This window comes from Monodon monoceros, unplaced genomic scaffold, assembly GCF_005190385.1.
Source record: "Monodon monoceros isolate NGI ecotype Baffin Bay Population unplaced genomic scaffold, NGI_Narwhal_1 Super_Scaffold_16, whole genome shotgun sequence".
Classification (NCBI taxonomy): Eukaryota; Metazoa; Chordata; class Mammalia; order Artiodactyla; family Monodontidae; genus Monodon; species Monodon monoceros.
In genome coordinates, this window is record NW_021703772.1 from 15,828,731 (window position 1) to 15,847,436 (window position 18,706).

The 18,706-nt window shown below is 50.7% G+C and overlaps 1 protein-coding gene across 4 annotated transcripts in view; it reads left to right on the plus strand.

Moving 5' to 3' along the window:
* Nucleotides 1-4,870: 4,870 nt before the first annotated feature.
* PAX3 (paired box 3) overlaps nucleotides 4,871-18,706 on the plus strand; it is a 95,747-nt gene continuing 81,911 nt past the window's right edge. For 2 of the 4 annotated variants that reach the window (XM_029225360.1, XM_029225363.1), the window contains exons 1-4: nucleotides 4,871-5,339; nucleotides 6,582-6,817; nucleotides 8,170-8,299; nucleotides 9,485-9,619. In XM_029225360.1, the coding sequence (XP_029081193.1) occupies nucleotides 5,255-5,339; nucleotides 6,582-6,817; nucleotides 8,170-8,299; nucleotides 9,485-9,619 (586 nt within the window). In that variant the 5' untranslated portion in view covers nucleotides 4,871-5,254. The remainder of the gene's footprint in view (nucleotides 5,340-6,581; nucleotides 6,818-8,169; nucleotides 8,300-9,484; nucleotides 9,620-18,706) is intronic. The other 2 variants (XM_029225361.1, XM_029225362.1) reach the window with 2 other exon arrangements.

Sequence of the window (18,706 nt, forward strand, 5' to 3'; positions counted from 1 at the left end):
CCTCCCGTTTCTCCCTCTAAAATCCACCTGGCAGAGAAACTTGCTGCGGGGGTTGAAGGGATTCAGGCCGAGAGGCGATGGCGGCTCATGGCGCTGGCTCCGTCACCGGGGCCGCGGCGGAGTCCTAGAGAGACCTGGCCTGATCAAAGCGAAAGGCCTGTCAGTCCACCCCCTCCACTGCTTCCCCTTCCGCCCCCTCCACGTGTCTCCCGCCCCACACCAGCGGAACACACAGTCCGGGCACTTCGTGTCCAGAAGCGCCCCCAGGCACCCTGGGGCAGGAGTTCCTGGCGTGGTCACTTGCTCTTCGTTCTGCTCCAGACGTCAAGGAAACCCGGAAGACCTCCCGCTTCCCCAGCCCTCACATCCACGTCCCCAGCTCTGCTTCCACCCCACTTCAAATCTGGCCGTGCACTTCCTCTCCTCCTCAAGGCCCAGACAGCCCCCAGTGCCAGCCAGTACCCCCTTTCCAAGACCCCTAAATCTTTACCTCCCCTCTCCCACCCCAGGATCCCTTCAAACGCGGCCCTGTGTGCTGGCATCTCATACACACACCAGCAGAGCAGTTACCAAATTTCTCTTGTAAACTTCAACACCCACCCCCCAACACACACACACACACACACACACACACACACACACACACACTCCGAGTTGGGCAAAACACTTTTTGAAGGTTAGAGAGTATGTATTCTATTTTTTATGAGACACCTCTCCCCCCTCTCCCAGATTCTGGCATCTTGTCTTCCTTATATGCATAAAAATAATTTTTGCAGAACCAAATGAACATCTTGTAGGAGACAAGCTGCTGTGAGATTCATTCTCTCCATCCCTCACTGCCTTTCAAAAAATATACTTTTACACCTCACTTCTTCCTCTCCCTTCTGTTTCCTTTCCTCTTTTTCCTTCTTCCTTCTTTTCTCACAAACCATATGTTCTTTATTGAGAACCCACTCACACGTTCTGGGGCCGCTTCCCTAGCTACAGGGGCACCGCGGGGACAAAACCACTGCGGCTGGCCCACACCACATTTTAGTGTGATGCGCAGATCCCCATCCAGTCCCTAAATCCGACCCCATCCCGACTAATTTTCCAGTGGGGGAGAATAGCGGCGCCAAAGCTTTTGACAAACAACAGCTGGGGGCCTGATCACGGTCGCTAAGCCAGGCGCTGTGATGGGCCACGGGTTTAACCCCAGCAATCACCAATCTGGTATCCGGCCAAGAAGCGCGTGGTCAGGATCTGGCGTTTTGATTTCCTCCCGGTGAACGCGGGAAAACCTTTCCGCGGAATTGAGGGTTTCCCGTCGCGTTTGCTCGAACTCGGACTCCATCCTGAGTGATGCCTGCAACCCTGGGACGCGTCCCCGCGAGGCTACACCCTCCAGATAAGGCACCCCCGCCTCCAGTTCAGGGACATTATTTTACACAGCTCATAATTTCCTCCTAAGGCCTGTGTCCGGCTAGAATGGTCTCTCTCCTCTCGGAGGCCCAAGAAGTCCATGGGCCATGAAACTCTTGTGGCCTGGGGTCCACAAGTGCGGGGCTGTGGGCTGAAGGGTGTCACTTGGCCCAAAGCAGATTCCACTCAACCTGACTGGACTGCAGATCCACGCATCCAAGCTGGCCGGGACGGAGGGACTTCTAGTGAACCGGGCATTCTCCCCACAGGCTTGGAGGGGCAGCCGCTATCTATTTCACCTGAAGTGCCTCTGTAACTGGGGGCAGAGGAAGCAGCTGCAAATTATTTTCCTTTTGGGGTCGAATTATCCTACTATTGTCCTCAGGGCTCCAGTTTCATTTTGCACGTGCACGTGCGGGTGGACACGACCGTTCCTTCACAGAACTGTGCTGGAGACTCTCCTGGCTGCTCTCTGGGTAACTTGTCAGTCTGAGGAAGTGATACTGCCTCCCAAACCTGGGCTCAGGGCTGCAGGGCCAGGCGCCCGCCTTCCAAACCTCACTGCAGGGTTACTCCTTTGCCCGCGAGTGGAATGGGGACTCGGGGGCCCACAGGTTCCTGGCAGGGGAGGTGCCCTGGTGGAGATCCCCTTCCTGCTCCGGGGAGTCAGGTGTGGGTGTAGCTTCGGCTTCCAGAGAGACTTTGGAAAGAAGTAAGGGGAGGCCCAAGCTTCCGAGATAGGGAAGGAGTGGCTGGAGTGTAGAATCGGGTGCTTTCTTTAGAAACCAGTCTGGGAAACCGGGAACTACCCCGCCCTCCGGTGACCTGTTGGTCACCCCGCCTCCCCGCCCCGCCCCGCCTCCCCCTCCCCTCCCTGCCTGGTCTGGCCTGACTACGAGTGGGCACCACCGGCCAGGGAGTCTCAGCCAGCATCGCTGTCCTGGCCCTCCCAAGTCAGACCTCGGGGATACCAACCTCAGGGAATTTGGGGAATTCGGAAGTGACCCTGCAGCCCGACCGGCCCAGCTGCCAGGAGCCTGAGGATGCCCTCCCACCCGTCTCTGGGTCTCCCGGGTCCTCCGGCTGCTGCCAGGCTGAGGAAGAGCTGAGTTAATCTTCTGGCTACATATATACCTCAGAGCGGTCTGGCAGGGGAGAGGCCAGCAAAGAGACTCCCGGGCTGCAGGCCGCCAGTCCCTCCTCCCCGCCCCCCACCCCGTCTCCATTTGTACATTTTTATAGCAAGTGGTGGTCGTTTTATGGATGCGCCTACTGGACGGGCACTTATGGGCCCTCGAAAGAAATCCATTTCAACCTGCAGCACCTCCATTCAAAGGTCCTCCCGGCTCTACAACTGGGAGGACGCGAAACCCGGGAGAGCGAGTCTGCGGCAAGCGCATCCCTTCCCGGATCCGCGGGCTCTCGAGAGAGAGAACGCCCCGCGGGAGAGCACCGGGTCCACGGCGAGGGCTTGAAGACGTAGCCCTCGGCTTCCAAACAAATGAGACTCAGTCCTGGACGTTCTTTAAGCCCTCGTTGCCGCGGGTCCCAGGGTTCCTTTGAACTGTGAGTTGAGTCTGCGTTTGCCCTCTGGAAACACACTTTCGGGTCTCCCTCCTCCAACACGGACGGGTGACCCTAGAAAGTGCTCTGGCCGCTCCACTCAACCTTTGGAGACAGAAAACTTGGAAAAAGTCTAGCTCGAGAAGTAGCTTAGGAAACAGGACACAGGCTTTTGTGGCCCCCAAGTGTGCAAAAAGAAACTGAGAAAGTTGTTCCGTTGACAAATTGAATCATTTTATGTAAAACCAGGTTAAACAGGGCTGCATTCTAAGCAGCGTCCCTCCTGTGTACTATGAATGCACGTGGGGCCCTCCCTACTTGGGTGGGTGAGGGCATGTCCAGACTTTTTCTGGTGTCTCCAGAGGCTGGTCTCCCCCTGCTCAGAGGGTCAACCAAACCTTTTGACTTTGGGCAGAGCCGAAAGCTGCCTGCTTTTCCCACTTGCGAGTGGATTTTTGAAGAGCCCACTCGCAGTCGGTTGAGCAGCTATACTCCCCCCTCCATCTTGCCTTCTTAGTTTGCCTTAATTAGGGGGTGGGGAGTTGGGTTTGGGGGCCCGAGTTCATGTAAAAACTGTCAAGTGAGTTAAGGGAAAGGGGAAGGAGAGAGAGGGTGGAGAACTCCAGTGCAGAAAAAATTCAAAAATCGTAAAAGGAAAAGGGGGAACTTGAAGCCCAGAAGTCATTGTTTCCTTTATTTCAAAGGGAAAAACCTGCCTGATTCTCATCCTTTTGATTGATTAAGGCCCTGAATACCTCGCAGGCCCCGAGTGACAGTCCTTGAATAGACTCGAGCGAATAAAGCGCAGTGCTGAGCGCGGGGCTGGCACTCGGGGGTGTAAAGGAGGCGAGTTCGCTGGCACTTACCAAGTTATAAATAAAAGACTATGCACAATAGCACCTTCTCTAAGGACAGACAGTCTTTACAACACTCCTGGCGTCATATCCTGCTGGGGACACTTCAGCTCCTAGCCAAGACTTTGCTCCTTTTATTTTTCCAGCACTTTAGTCTGAATACCATAATAAATTCCTGAGAACAAATGCTGCAGCCGGGCAAAACTTTAACATATAGATGCATCTCTGCCAAAGCATTGGGGAATCTATACCTCCAGATTTAGAGCTGGGGCTTCCTAGAGACGGTTTTTAAATCAAGAAGAGGAGACCTTTTTCTTTCTCCTCCCTTCCCCAGCCTTCAACCAACCAGTACTGTGGCCTCCAGCCACTACCTAAGCTCCACACTATCCCTGCCCGCAGACTGTGAAGACAAAAGAACTTATCAGCACACTCTGGACTCTTCCTGAGAGGAACCCCATAGGGAAGACCCTCATAATAAGCCTATGCCAAGGGGCATGGACCAGAGGAAGGAAGACTAAAGATGTCTGGGGGCTCCAATGCCTTCTTATTGTAATTGCACCCCCTTCATTGACAAGGAAGCCAAGAAAAGTGGGCGCGAGGCAGAGCCGCAGGGAGAAGAACAGAGACATAGAGACACACAGAGAGATAGAATGAGAGGAAGAGTCAGAGACAGAGAAAGACACACAGAGATACACACCGAGAGATAAGGAGACGGAGAAATAGAAAGTCAAGGAGAGAGACACACATAGAATGACAGACAGACAGACGCGGACCCCTCTCCAGCCTCAGCAGCTGCCATCTCCCTCGGACTGTCCCTGTTTCCGTGGGTGTACCCTTCTCTTCCCGGGGAAGAGGCGCAGCGCAGGTTCCTCTCCGGGCCTGCCGAGGCTTCGGCGCCGCCGGGGATGGGAAGAGAAAGTGGCCGCTGTCGCCCAATCAGCGCGTGCCTCCGCCACCCGGGACGGTCTCCCCGTCGGCCAATCGCAGCTCAGGGCTCCTGACCAAGCTTTGGGTGAAAGAACTAATAAATGCTCCCGAGCCCGGATCCCCGCACTCGGTGTCACGACGGGAGGAGACTCAGGCCGGCCGCGCACCGCCCCCGGCCCCCCCGCTCGGCTCGTCGCGGCGCTCAGAGCCCCCTCCCCAGCGCTCCCAGCCGCGGGGCCGCTCGCCCAGCTTCGCACCAAACTTTTCCGCCCTGGGCTCGGGATCCTGGACTCTGGGCCCTCCCTGCCCGCCCCTTTCCCCGGTTCAACCTCGAGCCTCTCTTTGGACTAGGAGCGAGCAACCCCCTCCCCGTGTCCCTCCTCTCGCTCCAGTCTTTTTGGGGAGGGGCTCTCCACGTTCGGGGGAGTTGCCGAGGGTCACCAGCGCCTCTCTCGTCCTTCTGTTTCGCCTTCACCTGGATATAATTTCCAAGCGGCGCTGTCCCCAGGATGACCACACTGGCCGGAGCTGTGCCCAGGATGATGCGGCCGGGCCCGGGGCAGAACTACCCGCGCAGCGGGTTCCCGCTGGAAGGTAAGAAAGGGCCTCAGCGCCGCCCAAAACCCCGGGGCCGCGGCGGGGCTGCTCCACCCAGCCCCGGGTCTCCACAGGCGCGTCCAGGAGCCCATTCCCGGGGTACCCCCGCCCCAGGAGGGAACAGTCGGGCGAGATCCCGACTCGATTTTCTCTGGGCAAACGAAGCGCCCTTCTCTCAAGTCCTCGCGGAGCTTGGCCGTCAGGCCTGCTCCTGGGCCGTTGCGCTTGCCTCTGTTGTTTTGGAAATGCCGTGGTGGGGAGAGGATCAGGCGGCTTCTGAGCACCAGAAAGCGACTTCGCAGCATTTTGTCCACCCGAAGGCATCTCAAAACTGTCCCGGTTGCTCCCGTGTTCGCTAAACTTCTGTTAATTCCGGAAGGAATTTCTTGCCGCGGCAAAGTTGTGGTGGAGTTTGGAAAATTTAGTATTAATTGATTTATTAATTAGAATTCCATTCATCTCCAGCGGCATCTCGAAGTTTCCACAACCTGTTTGGGGAACTGCCTTTCAGTTAGCCTGAAGGTTCTGGAATCCCAGGGAAGCAAGAGGATTTGCAAGCCCGAAACTTTCTAGGCAATTTGCGAGGTTGAGGCGCCCGAGCCGGGATGCTGACCGGGTGGCGCCTAGCCTTGGCCCTCAGTCCAGAGTAGGATGTAATATCCAGGGCACCAGCGGAGGCGAGGGGACCTGCGAGCAGACCCGTCTGTCGCCTCTGTCCCAAGGTGTAACAGGTGACACGCACTGACACCTGCGGCTTGCTTTCAGGACCCTCTTTGACCTTTGGCTGCGGCCCTCTTAGCCAGAAACCTGAAGGGCTGTCAGCTCCTCCAAGTGCCTTAGAAAGAAAGCTGCCCCAGTTAGACAGTGTTTAGTGCGACTTTGAGAAGGCCTGGGTGAACATCTTTCTGTCAGGGGGCTCTTCCAGCCTCAGAGTCTCCCCCCACAAGTTGTCCCCTTTCCTGGGCCCAAAGGGAAGACAGTTTCACTGGAGCGAGTTAGTTTGCCCTGGTTGTTCCCTTCACACAAGATTATGTGCCCCTGAATTGCTTAATAATTTGAACAAGTGTAGTTGAAACAGGGTCTGGGGCTGGGAGCCTGAATGGAGCAGTTTCAGTGTTGAGGCTGTAACATGGCGATTGGCCAGAGGAGTGAGAAATTAGGTGGGTTCATCTTTTGGGCTGCTCTCTGCTCTCCCGAAATGACGTTCTGTGCGTCTCTCTCTTCGCCTTCTGCTCTCAGTGTCCACCCCCCTCGGCCAGGGCCGGGTCAACCAACTTGGCGGTGTATTTATCAACGGCAGGCCACTACCCAACCACATCCGTCACAAGATCGTGGAGATGGCCCACCACGGCATCCGGCCCTGTGTCATCTCCCGCCAGCTGCGTGTGTCCCACGGCTGCGTCTCTAAGATCCTGTGCAGATATCAGGAGACGGGCTCCATCCGTCCCGGCGCCATCGGTGGCAGCAAGCCCAAGGTGAGCGCGTGGTCCTGGCCCTGGAGGCCTCCTGCCTGCAGTGTCCCGAGTTAGGGAAGAATGGGCAGGGGGCAAGGACTGCCATCTGGGGCTTTCTGAGGAGTTTTTCCAAATCTGAGAAGGTGTGTGTGTGTGTGTGTGTGTGTGTGTGTATGTGTATTGGGGGTTGAAGGGAAGTGGCTAGAGTGCTGTCTTAGCTGGCACTCCTTGATAAATGCTAAGGAAAAACTCCAGCCTTTTTGCAAAGGTGATAAGGCATTTGTTTTTTATGCCTCAGAGTCCTGGAATCCCCATCAAATTATTTTAATAGGCAGACACCCAAAGTGTGCAAGCTGTATGTGCCCACCTGTTGCTGGTTTATTCCCCAAGTATCATCCCAGCTCCCAGCCACTGCACTGCCTTTTCCAAAACTAATCCAAGGAGCCACTTTTGGCTTTTAATGGTTTCTCTCCCAACTCCCATCCCCAGTCGCCTCCAGTCCAAATTGTCTTCAAGGAGTCAAAAGCCAGGGTGATTTGTTTTCTTTGTAATGAGCCAATGACTTGGCTTTTAAAAGGTACTTTGGTGCTATCCTCAAATTATTTTGGTTCTCCTTAAAAAAGGAAAGAGAATCACACTGGCTACGGCTGAGTGGGAGGGGATTGTATACGGTCTGCCTTTTCTTCTGGATGTGGGGAAAATCCAATATAATTTTCTAGTTGCCACAGGGCAAAACCCAAAGGAGGGTTCTGGTAAACTGAAGACTTCCAGACAACCGCTTCTCCTCCTGCCATGCCAGCCGCCTTTGCAACCTCTCTAAGAATCTCTGGAAACTCTTTTTATTGGGAAAAAAAGAGTCAGTCTCTAAAATTATCCATATTTGCTATCCTCTCTAATTTTTAAAAAACCTGGATACTCACCTTTTGCGTCTCATTTTGGTCTTCACCTTAGCTAAAATCTTGTGCTCCTTTGGAAAGGCCCAAGTCGCAGATCTAACTTGAGCTTTCTGCTACTCTTTCAAGCATTCCTTTTTTAGTTTCGTTTTCATGTTGATTCAGTGTAAGGGGTTGCCTTTCTTTATTTCCATGGATCAGAAAGTACACCCCTTCCAATATGTCATACCTCTTCTTATTTTAAGCCGATTGAGGGGCTGATCTGGGGAGAAGAGTACACAGGCTGCTTCCGGGTGGGATGGTTTCCTCTCTGCCCCTTTCTAAAGTACACAGCCTCAGAGAGCAAGGGTTCTTTTGCTAAGCAGAGGGACCTTCCCAGGGGTCGCAAGAAGGAGCGTCCCTCCAGGCCCGAGGCGGTGCGGCCGCCACATCTGGCCCAGAGGACTGGGTACCAACGCCTGCCTGCCTGTTCTCTTAAAGCAGGTGACAACGCCTGACGTGGAGAAGAAAATTGAGGAATACAAAAGAGAGAACCCAGGCATGTTCAGCTGGGAAATTCGAGACAAATTACTCAAGGACGCGGTCTGTGACCGAAACACCGTACCCTCAGGTACCAGGCTCATTAACGTCTTCCTGGGGCGAGGCGTCAGTCGCTATTATCCGGGCAGGCCATCTGAACCATCATCACCCCAATGATCGATCTGGGCGATCGGAAGACGGCCCCTCCCAGGGCTCTGAAATATTTACGAGCTAGACGTTTTTGGCGTTTTATGGAGGGAGTAATGAGCTGCTTGTCCTGGGGTTGAGAGACCGCCGCTGAGGGCTCCCCAAAGAGGATTTCTGTCGAAGAGGCAGGGCAGGAAACGCGAGGCGGAGGCCAAGCGTTTATTAATATTGATGTTCCCTTTTAAAGAGAAACAAATGTTTTGGTAATCCTAACCGAAGGGAGATGGGGCCGCGCCAACCGAGACTTCACCGTGCGCGCCAAGGAGGGAAGGCTTCGGCAACGGCCGGGATTTTTTCCCGAGAGTCCCAGGGCCCATCCGGCGCCCCCGGCGGCCAGGGGGAGGCGGAGGGAGAAGAGGGGCGAGCGCAGGCGAGGGCGAGGGCGCGCGCGTTTGTTTTTAATTAAAAGGAAACTCCCTTTTCCCCCCTGCGAGAACGAGATATTTCGGAGCATGGATTTGTTTACCAGACTGGAATCTGGAAAAAATAAATGGGAGAGAGTGCATTTTCTTTTGACTTTTACAATAGGAAACGATCCTGCAGTTGAAATTTAAACCCTTTATGGCCTCAAAAAAAAAAAAAGAAAAGAAAAGAAAAAAGAAAAAAGTTGAATTGCAGGGGACGGGTCCGCTCTGGTTCTTCCTGCCTTTACCGCGAACCGCGGGGCGCAATGCCTTCAGGTTGAGGCGGTGCAGTGTGGCTGGCGGGAGAAATCTCTTAGATTGGAGATCTAGAGACCCGTCTGTGGAGTCTAGGGAGGGAAACTTCCTACTGGGGAGAGCGGACCGAGACCGCGGTTCCCGGCCCTAACCTGGAGGTGTGAGCTTTCCAGGCTCCCGGCTCGCTGTTCCTAGAGGCCGATTATGCGATGGGGGGTATGAGTGGGAGGGTGAGAGGGGGTGTAGAAGGACGAGGATGCCCAAAGACGCTGGAGGAGGCAGAAGCAAGCTGTTTAGGGCAGGCCTTCTAGGCCCCCCCACCCGTACCCCGACTGGGGGCCGGGGGGCCCCTTGCAGCGCGGCCCTGCACGTCTCAGTCGTAAGCGCCCCCTTCCTCCTTCCGCCCCCAGTGAGTTCCATCAGCCGCATCCTGAGGAGTAAATTCGGGAAAGCCGAGGAGGAGGAGGCCGACCTGGAAAGGAAGGAGGCGGAGGAGAGTGAGAAGAAGGCGAAACACAGCATCGACGGCATCCTGAGCGAACGAGGTAAGCGGCGGCGCGCTGGGCGTTGGGGTCCTGAGGGCGGCGCGGCCCCGCTCGTGTCAAGGCCCCTTCTTGCTCCTATCCCCTGCACCCGGGTAAGAGCGTTCAAGTGAAAGACCAGAGACGCACTTACAGTGAACACAAAAATCTTTTCTTTTCCTTTTTTTTTCTTCTATTTTTAAACCTTTCCTCCACACCACTCGCAGCCCCACGGAAGGCAGAACTGCAAATTGCAGTCTGGGTGCGGGGCCACCCTGCTGCCCTCTGGGGTACGGGACTGGGCGTCTCTGAGCTGTTGTGAGGCAGGGGGCAGTCCGTGAGCCTCCGGAGGTTAAAGGAACTTTTTCCGCCCTTAGGAAAGGCCCGGGTCTCCAAAGGGGTTTCCACATCAGAGGAGGGGGGCGCAGAGAGGGAGAGAGGGAGAGGGACGGGAACGAGGACAAGAGAGAGAGAGACTCAAAACTCTTTAAGGCAGTGGGGTCCCACCACACTGATTGCCTTATAAATGTATATCTGTAAGTTGGCTGTTTTTTTGTTTGTTTTAAATCGATTTTCAAATGCGGTAGGGTTTGAGCTGTGCGTGTCTGGGAAGTAAAACAAGCCTAAGCTCTGGGTTACAAACCGAGGGGGTCTGAGTTCTTGGGCTCGTAGTGCCGGCACCCTTTCTCCGCCCAGGGGTGCGGACCATCGTCTTCTTGTTGGCTGCGATCTGTCAGCCTCAAGAGGAAATCTCCCCCGCGGAGTCATAAGTGCAGCCGGCGGGTTGTCTTCAGACGCTAAAGGTACGCCCACTCCCACAAAAGAAAGCCAACCCCGTGGGAGTTGAACCTGGAAGGGTTCACGGCAGCAGGAGAGTCTCAGCCGTTTTGCGTCTCAGCACTTTTGGCCTTGGGGATGGTTGCACCTCCTCCAAAGCGCAAAGGGACGGGAGTTGCCAGGTGCCCCCCTCCCCCATGCGTGGCCTTCCCTCGCCCGGGGCCGGGACTTCGTTGGGCTGAGTTGACTTTTGAGTTGCCCTAGAAGGGCAGGCGGCTCTCCAGGTGGGCTTGGAGCGGTCACCCACTTCGACCGGCTGGACCTGAGCCCTCAGCCGGTGGCATCCAGGGTAGGACTGTGGGTCAGGAAAGTGGTCGCTTCTTTTACCTTCATTGCTCAACTCCGGGGCGGACCGCTGGCCCTCCGGAGCGGCAGCTTTACAAATCAATGCAAACTCTGTACACAACCTCGAAGGGACCCAGATTTCAATGTTATATATCCGAACCACAGATTTCAGCGATAAACAGGTGCCTAGATGCCCCGGCACACACAGGCAATCAAGAAAAGACACCAAAACCCACGGCAGGTTGGGCAGGGGAGATACCTGTGCTGTTGCTTCCCTCCTTCTAAAGCAGGGGCCTCACATGGACTCGGTTTAAGCCCTTCCTTTTGGAGGGGTGCGTTTCTGCCCTGGTCTCTGAGAAGAGACCCCAGCTTTTATTCTCGGTCTAGACGCATCACGGAGGTGCTGGGGAGGGAGGAAGGCGAGAAACCAGCCAACCCCAAACCTAACGGGCCCCTGCAGGCAGCGGGGCAATAAGCCCAGAGGGTAGGAGAGGCTTGGGAAGGGGGGGGTGGTGAAGGGTGGCAAGGCTTTGCTACTTGTTGCTGGAGGCGCCTGCTCCGCAGCTCGACAGCTCCCTCGCAGCACCGGCAACCGAGGCCCAGGAGACAAAACGCCCCAAATGAGCTGGTCAAACATTTGTACAACTTTTCCAGCTTTTACAAAGAAGGCCTTCTCTACACAATCTACACTTGGAGATGAACTTGGGAGACAAAGCCTGGAGAGTCCATTGAAACTCACACTTTAGCTCGGCCCAGACAAAGCTCCGGCTCGCAGCAGCTTGATGTGAACAAAGGAAGGCAACCTTTTTATAATTCAAGGAGAAAAGAAGAGAAAACAGCCCCACAAAGGCCCGAGAATAGACATTATGGGCTTGCAATGAGGGATGAATTATTCAATGAGCCCCAATAGCTGCTGTGCCAGGAAGTTTTACGGACTTTCCAGCGTGGAAAAAGTGGCCACTTCACCTACAAAATGTTTCGAGTCTTTTGGGCCGTCTAGCTGGGCCCGCTGCCATTCAAGGGCAATTGCTAAGGGGCATTTTCAAAATCAGAGTATTCTCCCCAGAGGGGGCTGAACCGTTGAAAACACACACATACACACAACTCGGGAGGCTGAAGTCTAATTTAATTTGGGATCGTCGGGGAAGATGCAGTGTCAGTCTCTTCAGTGCCTCTAGCTCCCTCTGCAGATGAGCCCTGGAGGACAAGAGGGGCCCAGAGAAAGGACAGAGTGGAGTGTAGTTTGAAGGGAAGTTTAGAAACCTCAAAAAAAAATAAAATAAAATTCCCTCTATCCTTTGGGCCGCAAAAGTCCCAGGCTGCCCCGCTTGGAAAATAGACTGAATGTTGATAAACGGCTCTGAGCTCCCAGGCCGGGCAGGAGGAGCCCGGCTGAGGAGGGACGTTTAGGTGTCATGATCAGGGCGGCTCGCTCTCTCTGGAGGTTCCAGCTTCCTTTCCGGCCTGCCGGATGTTTCTGAGACTGGCTTTCCCGAGTACGTCTCTCTACTTGTCAGAGACTGGGACACAGGGAAGGAGGTACCCTGAAAGAGGTCAGAACGGCCCTCGTTTTTCTCTCCAGGGTCTTGTCCTTTCTTCTGGATGGCCTCTTTCACCTTCCCAACTTTGCCGTGTCCCTCGCCCAATGCAAGAGCAGCGCTTCGGGCCGACGCGGGGCGCTCAGGCCCGTGCGCCCTAGGCGCGCAATAGACGCTGTGCGCCACTTCTGGACCTTTGCTTCCAGCTCTTTTGCCAGGGTGGAAGGAGAGGGTAGGGCAGCCAGGAACATCCCCCAGCACCCTCCTCATCTCCCCACCCCCCACCCCCCTCCCCACACACCATTCCTCTCCCCAAGAGCCGAGCAGGCGCAGCGGTAGGAACCTAGCCCCGGTCGCAGCAACTGGGGCTGTGGGCACTGCCCGCGCTGCGGCCACTCAATAGGCGTCTCTGTTCCTCCCCCGGCGCTGCGGAGCTGGCCCGCGGGCGCCGCCACAATGGGCCGGCCCCCACTCCTGCGCCCTGCGCCAAAGCGCCGCGCCGCCCCCTCCCCTGAGCTCCGGCCGGCTCGAAGCTTAGCTCGCCGGGCTGCAGCCGACTCAATTGCCTCCTTTATGTCCTTCTCACTTTCATCTAGACACAGCCCGCCTCCCCCGCCCTCTTCTTCTCCTCTTTTTTCCCCCTTCCTTGCCTGAGGCTCACATTAGTGAAATTTCTGCAACCTCCCCCATTTTTTTCTTATTTTAAAGAAAGCCCTTAACACAAAAGCAGTGACTAATCAATGGAAACTGCTCCTTCATCAACTCCTCCTCCAGCGGCAGCAGCAGCAGGGTGACGCTTTTCCTGTTTGTGAGTTTTGGGAAACATTTTTGCTTTGTGCCGTAATGGAATTAGAGCACAGATGAGGACTGTAAATGGACACGCGACTGCAAGACTCTCGCTTAAATATTTAGATGCAAAGTTACAATTACTGACTTGTTGCTGCGGCTTTGAAGTGGCAGCTCGGGAGTGCAGGGGGAGAGAGGCCAGATTGCCAAATTGATGTTTTGATTGGGGCTGGAGATACACTTTCATAGGACTTTACCCCTTTTAAGAATCACCAGTGAGCGTGGGAGCTTTGCAACAATTTCAAAGATTGAGCCAAGAGACCCCAAGCATAGGTAGGTTGGAGCTTACCCTCCGTTTTTTTTTTTTTAACGCTCCCTTTCAATTTGATGTTTTTGAAAAACAGTGCTTTTTTTCTTTTTTTAATTTGAGAAAGTAAAGGTGACAAAAGTTTTGCTTGAGTTTGTAAACTTAGGAGCTTTTCTAAAGTTAACGAGGACATCAACTTTTCAGCGGGACATAAGATAAAGCAATTAAAAACGTACAGAAGTTTTAAAAGTCCTGGAACTATTTCGTTTCCAGTGGAATCATGAAAAGAACATTTTATCATTAACTGGAGTGCTACTGACATCGAGGGGAGCGGAAGGCCGTTTCTTCCCTCACCCGCCCCCCCGAGCCCCCCCCCCCAGCCTTCAAGTTAGCAGGGAAGGACATTTTGGCGCGAGGCAAAGGGCGGGGGGGGGGGGGCGGTCGGGGAACAGGCGGGGGCGGGGGAGGGAGGAACTTTCCCACAGATTAAAGTCACGGGCTATAAGATCTTAGGTTTGTGGCATCGGAACCTTTATTAAAGTGGACGGCCCACTCTCCGAGTCCATTTGTCAGAATCACGAATTTGACCCCAATGTCGTCTCTGGTCTTGGGGGTAAATTTCATGTTTTCTGAAGCCCTTACAATACTCAACAAGGGAATATCACCCGTTTAGAAATGTATTGGAAATATCAAAACTTGAATTAAATTAAAATACCTCGCTGTGTTCTTTTCAAGGAGATAACGGTAACGACTTTCCTGTTGGCCCGATTTGAAAGGAAAGACCCGAGTTCGGATCGTGGTTTTATTTTTCGAGGGTTTGTTCTGTTTGGTTGACTGCTATAGGCTCACTTTCTAGCCTTATTGAAAACATGCAAATTTTCTAACTAATGCTTGAAATTGTATGTTTATTTTGAAGTCTGATTTGCTTGTTGATAGCACCGGAGCGGGGACGTAGGGGCTTCACGTGGGTAATAATTACTGAAGGGTCATTTAAGAGTCCCCAGGGCTGTGCAGTAAAAGCCATCGGCGCGGTGAGGTGGAACCAGCAAGTGCGCGTCAGTTCAGGGAGTGGAATATGCAGAAATTAATCAGGTGAATACGAGCGTTGCCACCGAACTCAGGTTCGACATTCCTGAATACATATATTTTAAGGGGAAAAAATTCCTTCCTAACTATGAGGTTATATGCTCACATTGTACGTAAATAAGTAGCCAATGAATATTAAAAGCCTCAACAGCAGCAATAAACGGTGAGAGAGTTTGGCCAGGGCTGGGGCAGAGAAGGTTGGTTCAGGTCGGTGGAGTCCTATGGCAGGTAACTTATTTATGTGGGTAAATAAAGATTAAAGAACCATTAAGAATGTACATATATAACTAACAAGCCAGTAAAAGGCAATTAAGCAGTCAGTTTAATGCCTTATCTCACTGGCTGCTCTGGGGTTGTTTTACAACTAGGAATTAAAATCTGAAAAGGAAGTTTTCAGCAGCTCTGGCCAAATATTGATTAAGTAGCTGTTTGTTGATACCATTGTTACGCATTAAAAGGCCGGGATCCCGGCCTCTCAGTGGCCATCTTCCATTGTGAGGGATTCTTAACCACTGAGATCAAAGCGGGATCATTTCAACTTATCTGTCTTGGAAAATCCTTCTTTTCCTCTGAAACCTCTAAGGAGGATTGACTGAATTCTCTTTAAGAAATAGGAACCGAAACCAGTTACGTGTCCTAAGTTTGCAGAGAAGAGATTCATGGGGTGTTTTTAATTATCCTATGGTGATTTCTTGTTTAGAACTTAGGCTAAGATGGTGAATTTATCATCAAATAAGTTCTCGTTTGGGGGAGGTGACGAGAGGCATGGAAGCTAAGATCCTGAATGTCACTAAATTTCTAAATATGGAAGTTTTACTGAAGTTACCTGCCAAGCTGGAATGACGTAAAGGCAAGATGTCAGAGTTTTGTGTAAAACTAGCTGGAGAACAATTAAATACACAGGAAACTGGGAGTTAGATTGACTGCATTTCTCTACATATGTTTTCACAATTTTTGTGTTTATGGGTGGTTAGATGAGTCCCATGTATATTTTTAAACCTCCTACAATGTAGGAGCAGATATGTGTTTGTTTGTGTGTATAGTTAAAGTTTATTTATAAGTCGGTCACTATGAGTTATGTTGGCAGTAAACTATACCCAGTTGCACACACACACACACACACACACACACACACACACACACAAGGATTTATTTCTCCTGTAGGTTACACTTTCTAGAGTCATGAGAATTTGAGGTAACAGCACAGCTTACCAATTCATATTCAGCACTGCTGTTGAATGCTAAGAAAAATATTTCTTTGAATAATTTTATGACTTTTTTGGCTGTTGATTTTTCGATGAACTGTTAGGCTTTTTTTGTTTTGTTTAAGAGTTCAATATATTTGGATAGATTTTTCTTTTATTATGAGAGCTAAAATGCATGCAAAGACTCTTTTGGAAATACCATCTCTGTGCTTAATTTGCAAATTCCAACAAGTCACTCTGAGGTTGTGAAATTTATGCCAGATTCAGTTTTGAATATTCAACTGAGCACCATAGATCTGCCTGTGTGCGGGATTTTCTGAATCCCGTTCTCTGTGTTCATTTCACTACTAAATAACTGTGCTTAGGGTTTTATTTTCATTTATTTTATTTTACTCTTATTCACTCTTTTTTAATATTAATTAATTTATTTTATGTATTTATTTTTGGCTGCATTGGGTCTTCTCTGCTGTGCACGGGCTTTCTCTAGTTGCGGCGAGCGGGGGCTACTCTTCATCGCGGTGCGCGGGCTTCTCACTGCCGTGGCTTCTCTTGTTGCAGAGCACGGGCTCTAGGCACGTGGACTTCAGTAGTTGCGGCACGTGGGCTCAGTAGTTGTGGCTCGCGGGCTCTAGAGCGCAGGCTCAGTAGTTGTGGCGCACGGGTTTAGTTGCTCCGCGGCATGTGGGATCTTCCCGGACCAGGGTTTGAACCCGTGTCCCCTGCATTGGCAGGCGGATTCTTAACCCCTGCGCCACCAGGCAAGTCCCCTTATTCACTCTTGAACAAGATGAATCTTGACATACAGAGTCAGAATCATTAATGGGTATTTTCTAACATTTTGTATTATAATCTCCCAATTAGTTAATAATCTATCTGCGCTCAAATGTCCTTTGAAATAGTCCTAGTCATTGCAGTGTGGGACAACTGCCTGAAACAAATTAAGCTGGAAGTGTGAGTCAGTGCAGATCTATTATGACTACCTTGCCCTGGGTCCAGATGCAGTGCTAGAGAGTTCTTTGCTGCATTTTACATGTATATGTGTATTTCATGTTTCATTTACATGTGGAGTTAAAGTGACTCTCCCCCCTTAGATATCAGGCTATGTGTTCATATACTGCCAGGGGGACAGCAGAGTCATACTCTGAGTGGGGTCTGATGTCAGTACCAAGGCAGAATTACTGACTCAGTAACGGGCTATGTCAATTATATCTCAATAAGGCTAGAAAAAATAAATATTTGATATTATTGTTAAAAAAAAAAAAGCACTGGCTGCCTCAGTGGGGAACTGTGATCAGAGAAAGTGAAAAGGAGTTTCAGAAGTTGCCACTCTCTTGGAAGATGCACACCAAAGTGAGAACAGAGGACCATCCTCTGCTCCGTTGGGAAAGGTTTTCTCGCCCCGTTCATGCCAGTCTTGGGTAGAGAGTGGCACAGCTCAGCTTTCAGCTCTATCTTGCAGTGTTGGGACAAATGCTGAGCTCCAACAGTGTTGAACTTTTGCTGGAATCGGGACGTCTCTCCTTTTAGAAAGCTTCCCCCACATTTCTGTGATGGTCTCAAAGGAATAGAATATATGTACTTTCCAGTTTGTAACTGGAAAATGAGCAGTTATCGAAATGGCCGTTATAAAACGTTTATTTAAGAGAGATGAGTTAGAAGCTTCACCATTGTCAAAGGGAGCTATGAAAACCATGGAAAATAGTTGTTGAAGACACTTGAGCAGTAAAAGGCCTTATGAATTCATATCTTCAATGTCTGTTTTCCTTCCTTCCTGATAAAAACTGAGAAGAGACTAACAGATAATTTCTGCCCTGGAAATGTCCACTTTTCTTTAAAGAAGTAGTTGTATTTTAATAAAGAACAATGGTGTAACATTTCAAATTTGATTTGGTGCACATTTCTCCTGGAAAAAAAAATCCTGAGAAAGAGTTTTACCTTGCACATTGCATATAACAAAGTTCGTAGCATTTAAATTTTAGCTGCAGGATTTTAAGTTGAAAAAATCCCAAACAACAAAGAACCCCTTCTCTTTGCGGTGAAGCAACTCAATCAAAGTAAGTAGTCTGAGTTTTTATGTCCGCCTTCTTACTGCAGTGATTGGGAAATGAATCTTCCCCAGTAATACAAACTAGAACTCATGACAGGCAGTAACAAACTAGCCATATATTTGTTTCCTTAAACCCATTTAGTGATTTGATTTTTATGTATTTTTATTTGGCCAGCTTTACTGTATCTACAATAGCATATTAATATAAACTCTTGATTCGAGGAGGAATTTCCCACTCATCCTGGATCCGATTCCATTGGATTCTATTTTAAAATAGCTGATCAAAATGCTTTGTGACAAGGATGGGAGACTCTTCTTGGCTGACTAACATAGGATTGAGGGAGAGGAAATACCACTGATTTTTCAGCATTAAAAATTTCCAGGATCATATTGAGAATTCAAATAGTATAGTTTTAAGGAGGCTTAAATGTAAATTAAAAAAAAATTTATAATCAGATGGTAGGCATATTTCTGGAAACAACTACAGAATTAAATGTACTTGGCTTTATGTCATTACATGCAAACAATAAGTAAGTTAGGGTAGAATAGCTAAGAAAGGAAAGTTAATGGCTGTGTGCAATTTATCTAGCAACATGGAATTGGTTTTTGTACACTTTCATAGTCAATACTTGTATGGTCACATACAAATTTACATTTTTAACAGAAAGCCTACATTTGTAGGCTTGTGAGTTTTATAGGTACACAGATAAACTAAGAGTACAGCCACCATACCCCTCATATCTTTTATCTTTTTATTTTTTTTGGCAAACCCTAATATAGGCATTAACTTACTTCGGCATTGTCTGGGGGTATTAACATCATTTTTGTTTCCTTTATAGGGTCTATCTTCTTTTTGAAAAAAATCTTGTTTTTAAACAATTATAGACCCATAGAGTCTGTCTTCAAACACATATTTTAAAATTCTTCCAGTATTCAAACATATTATCATGATTAAGAAAACCTTGGCCACAGGGTGTGTGTGTGTGTGTGTGTGTGTGTGTGTGTGTGTGTGTGTGTGTG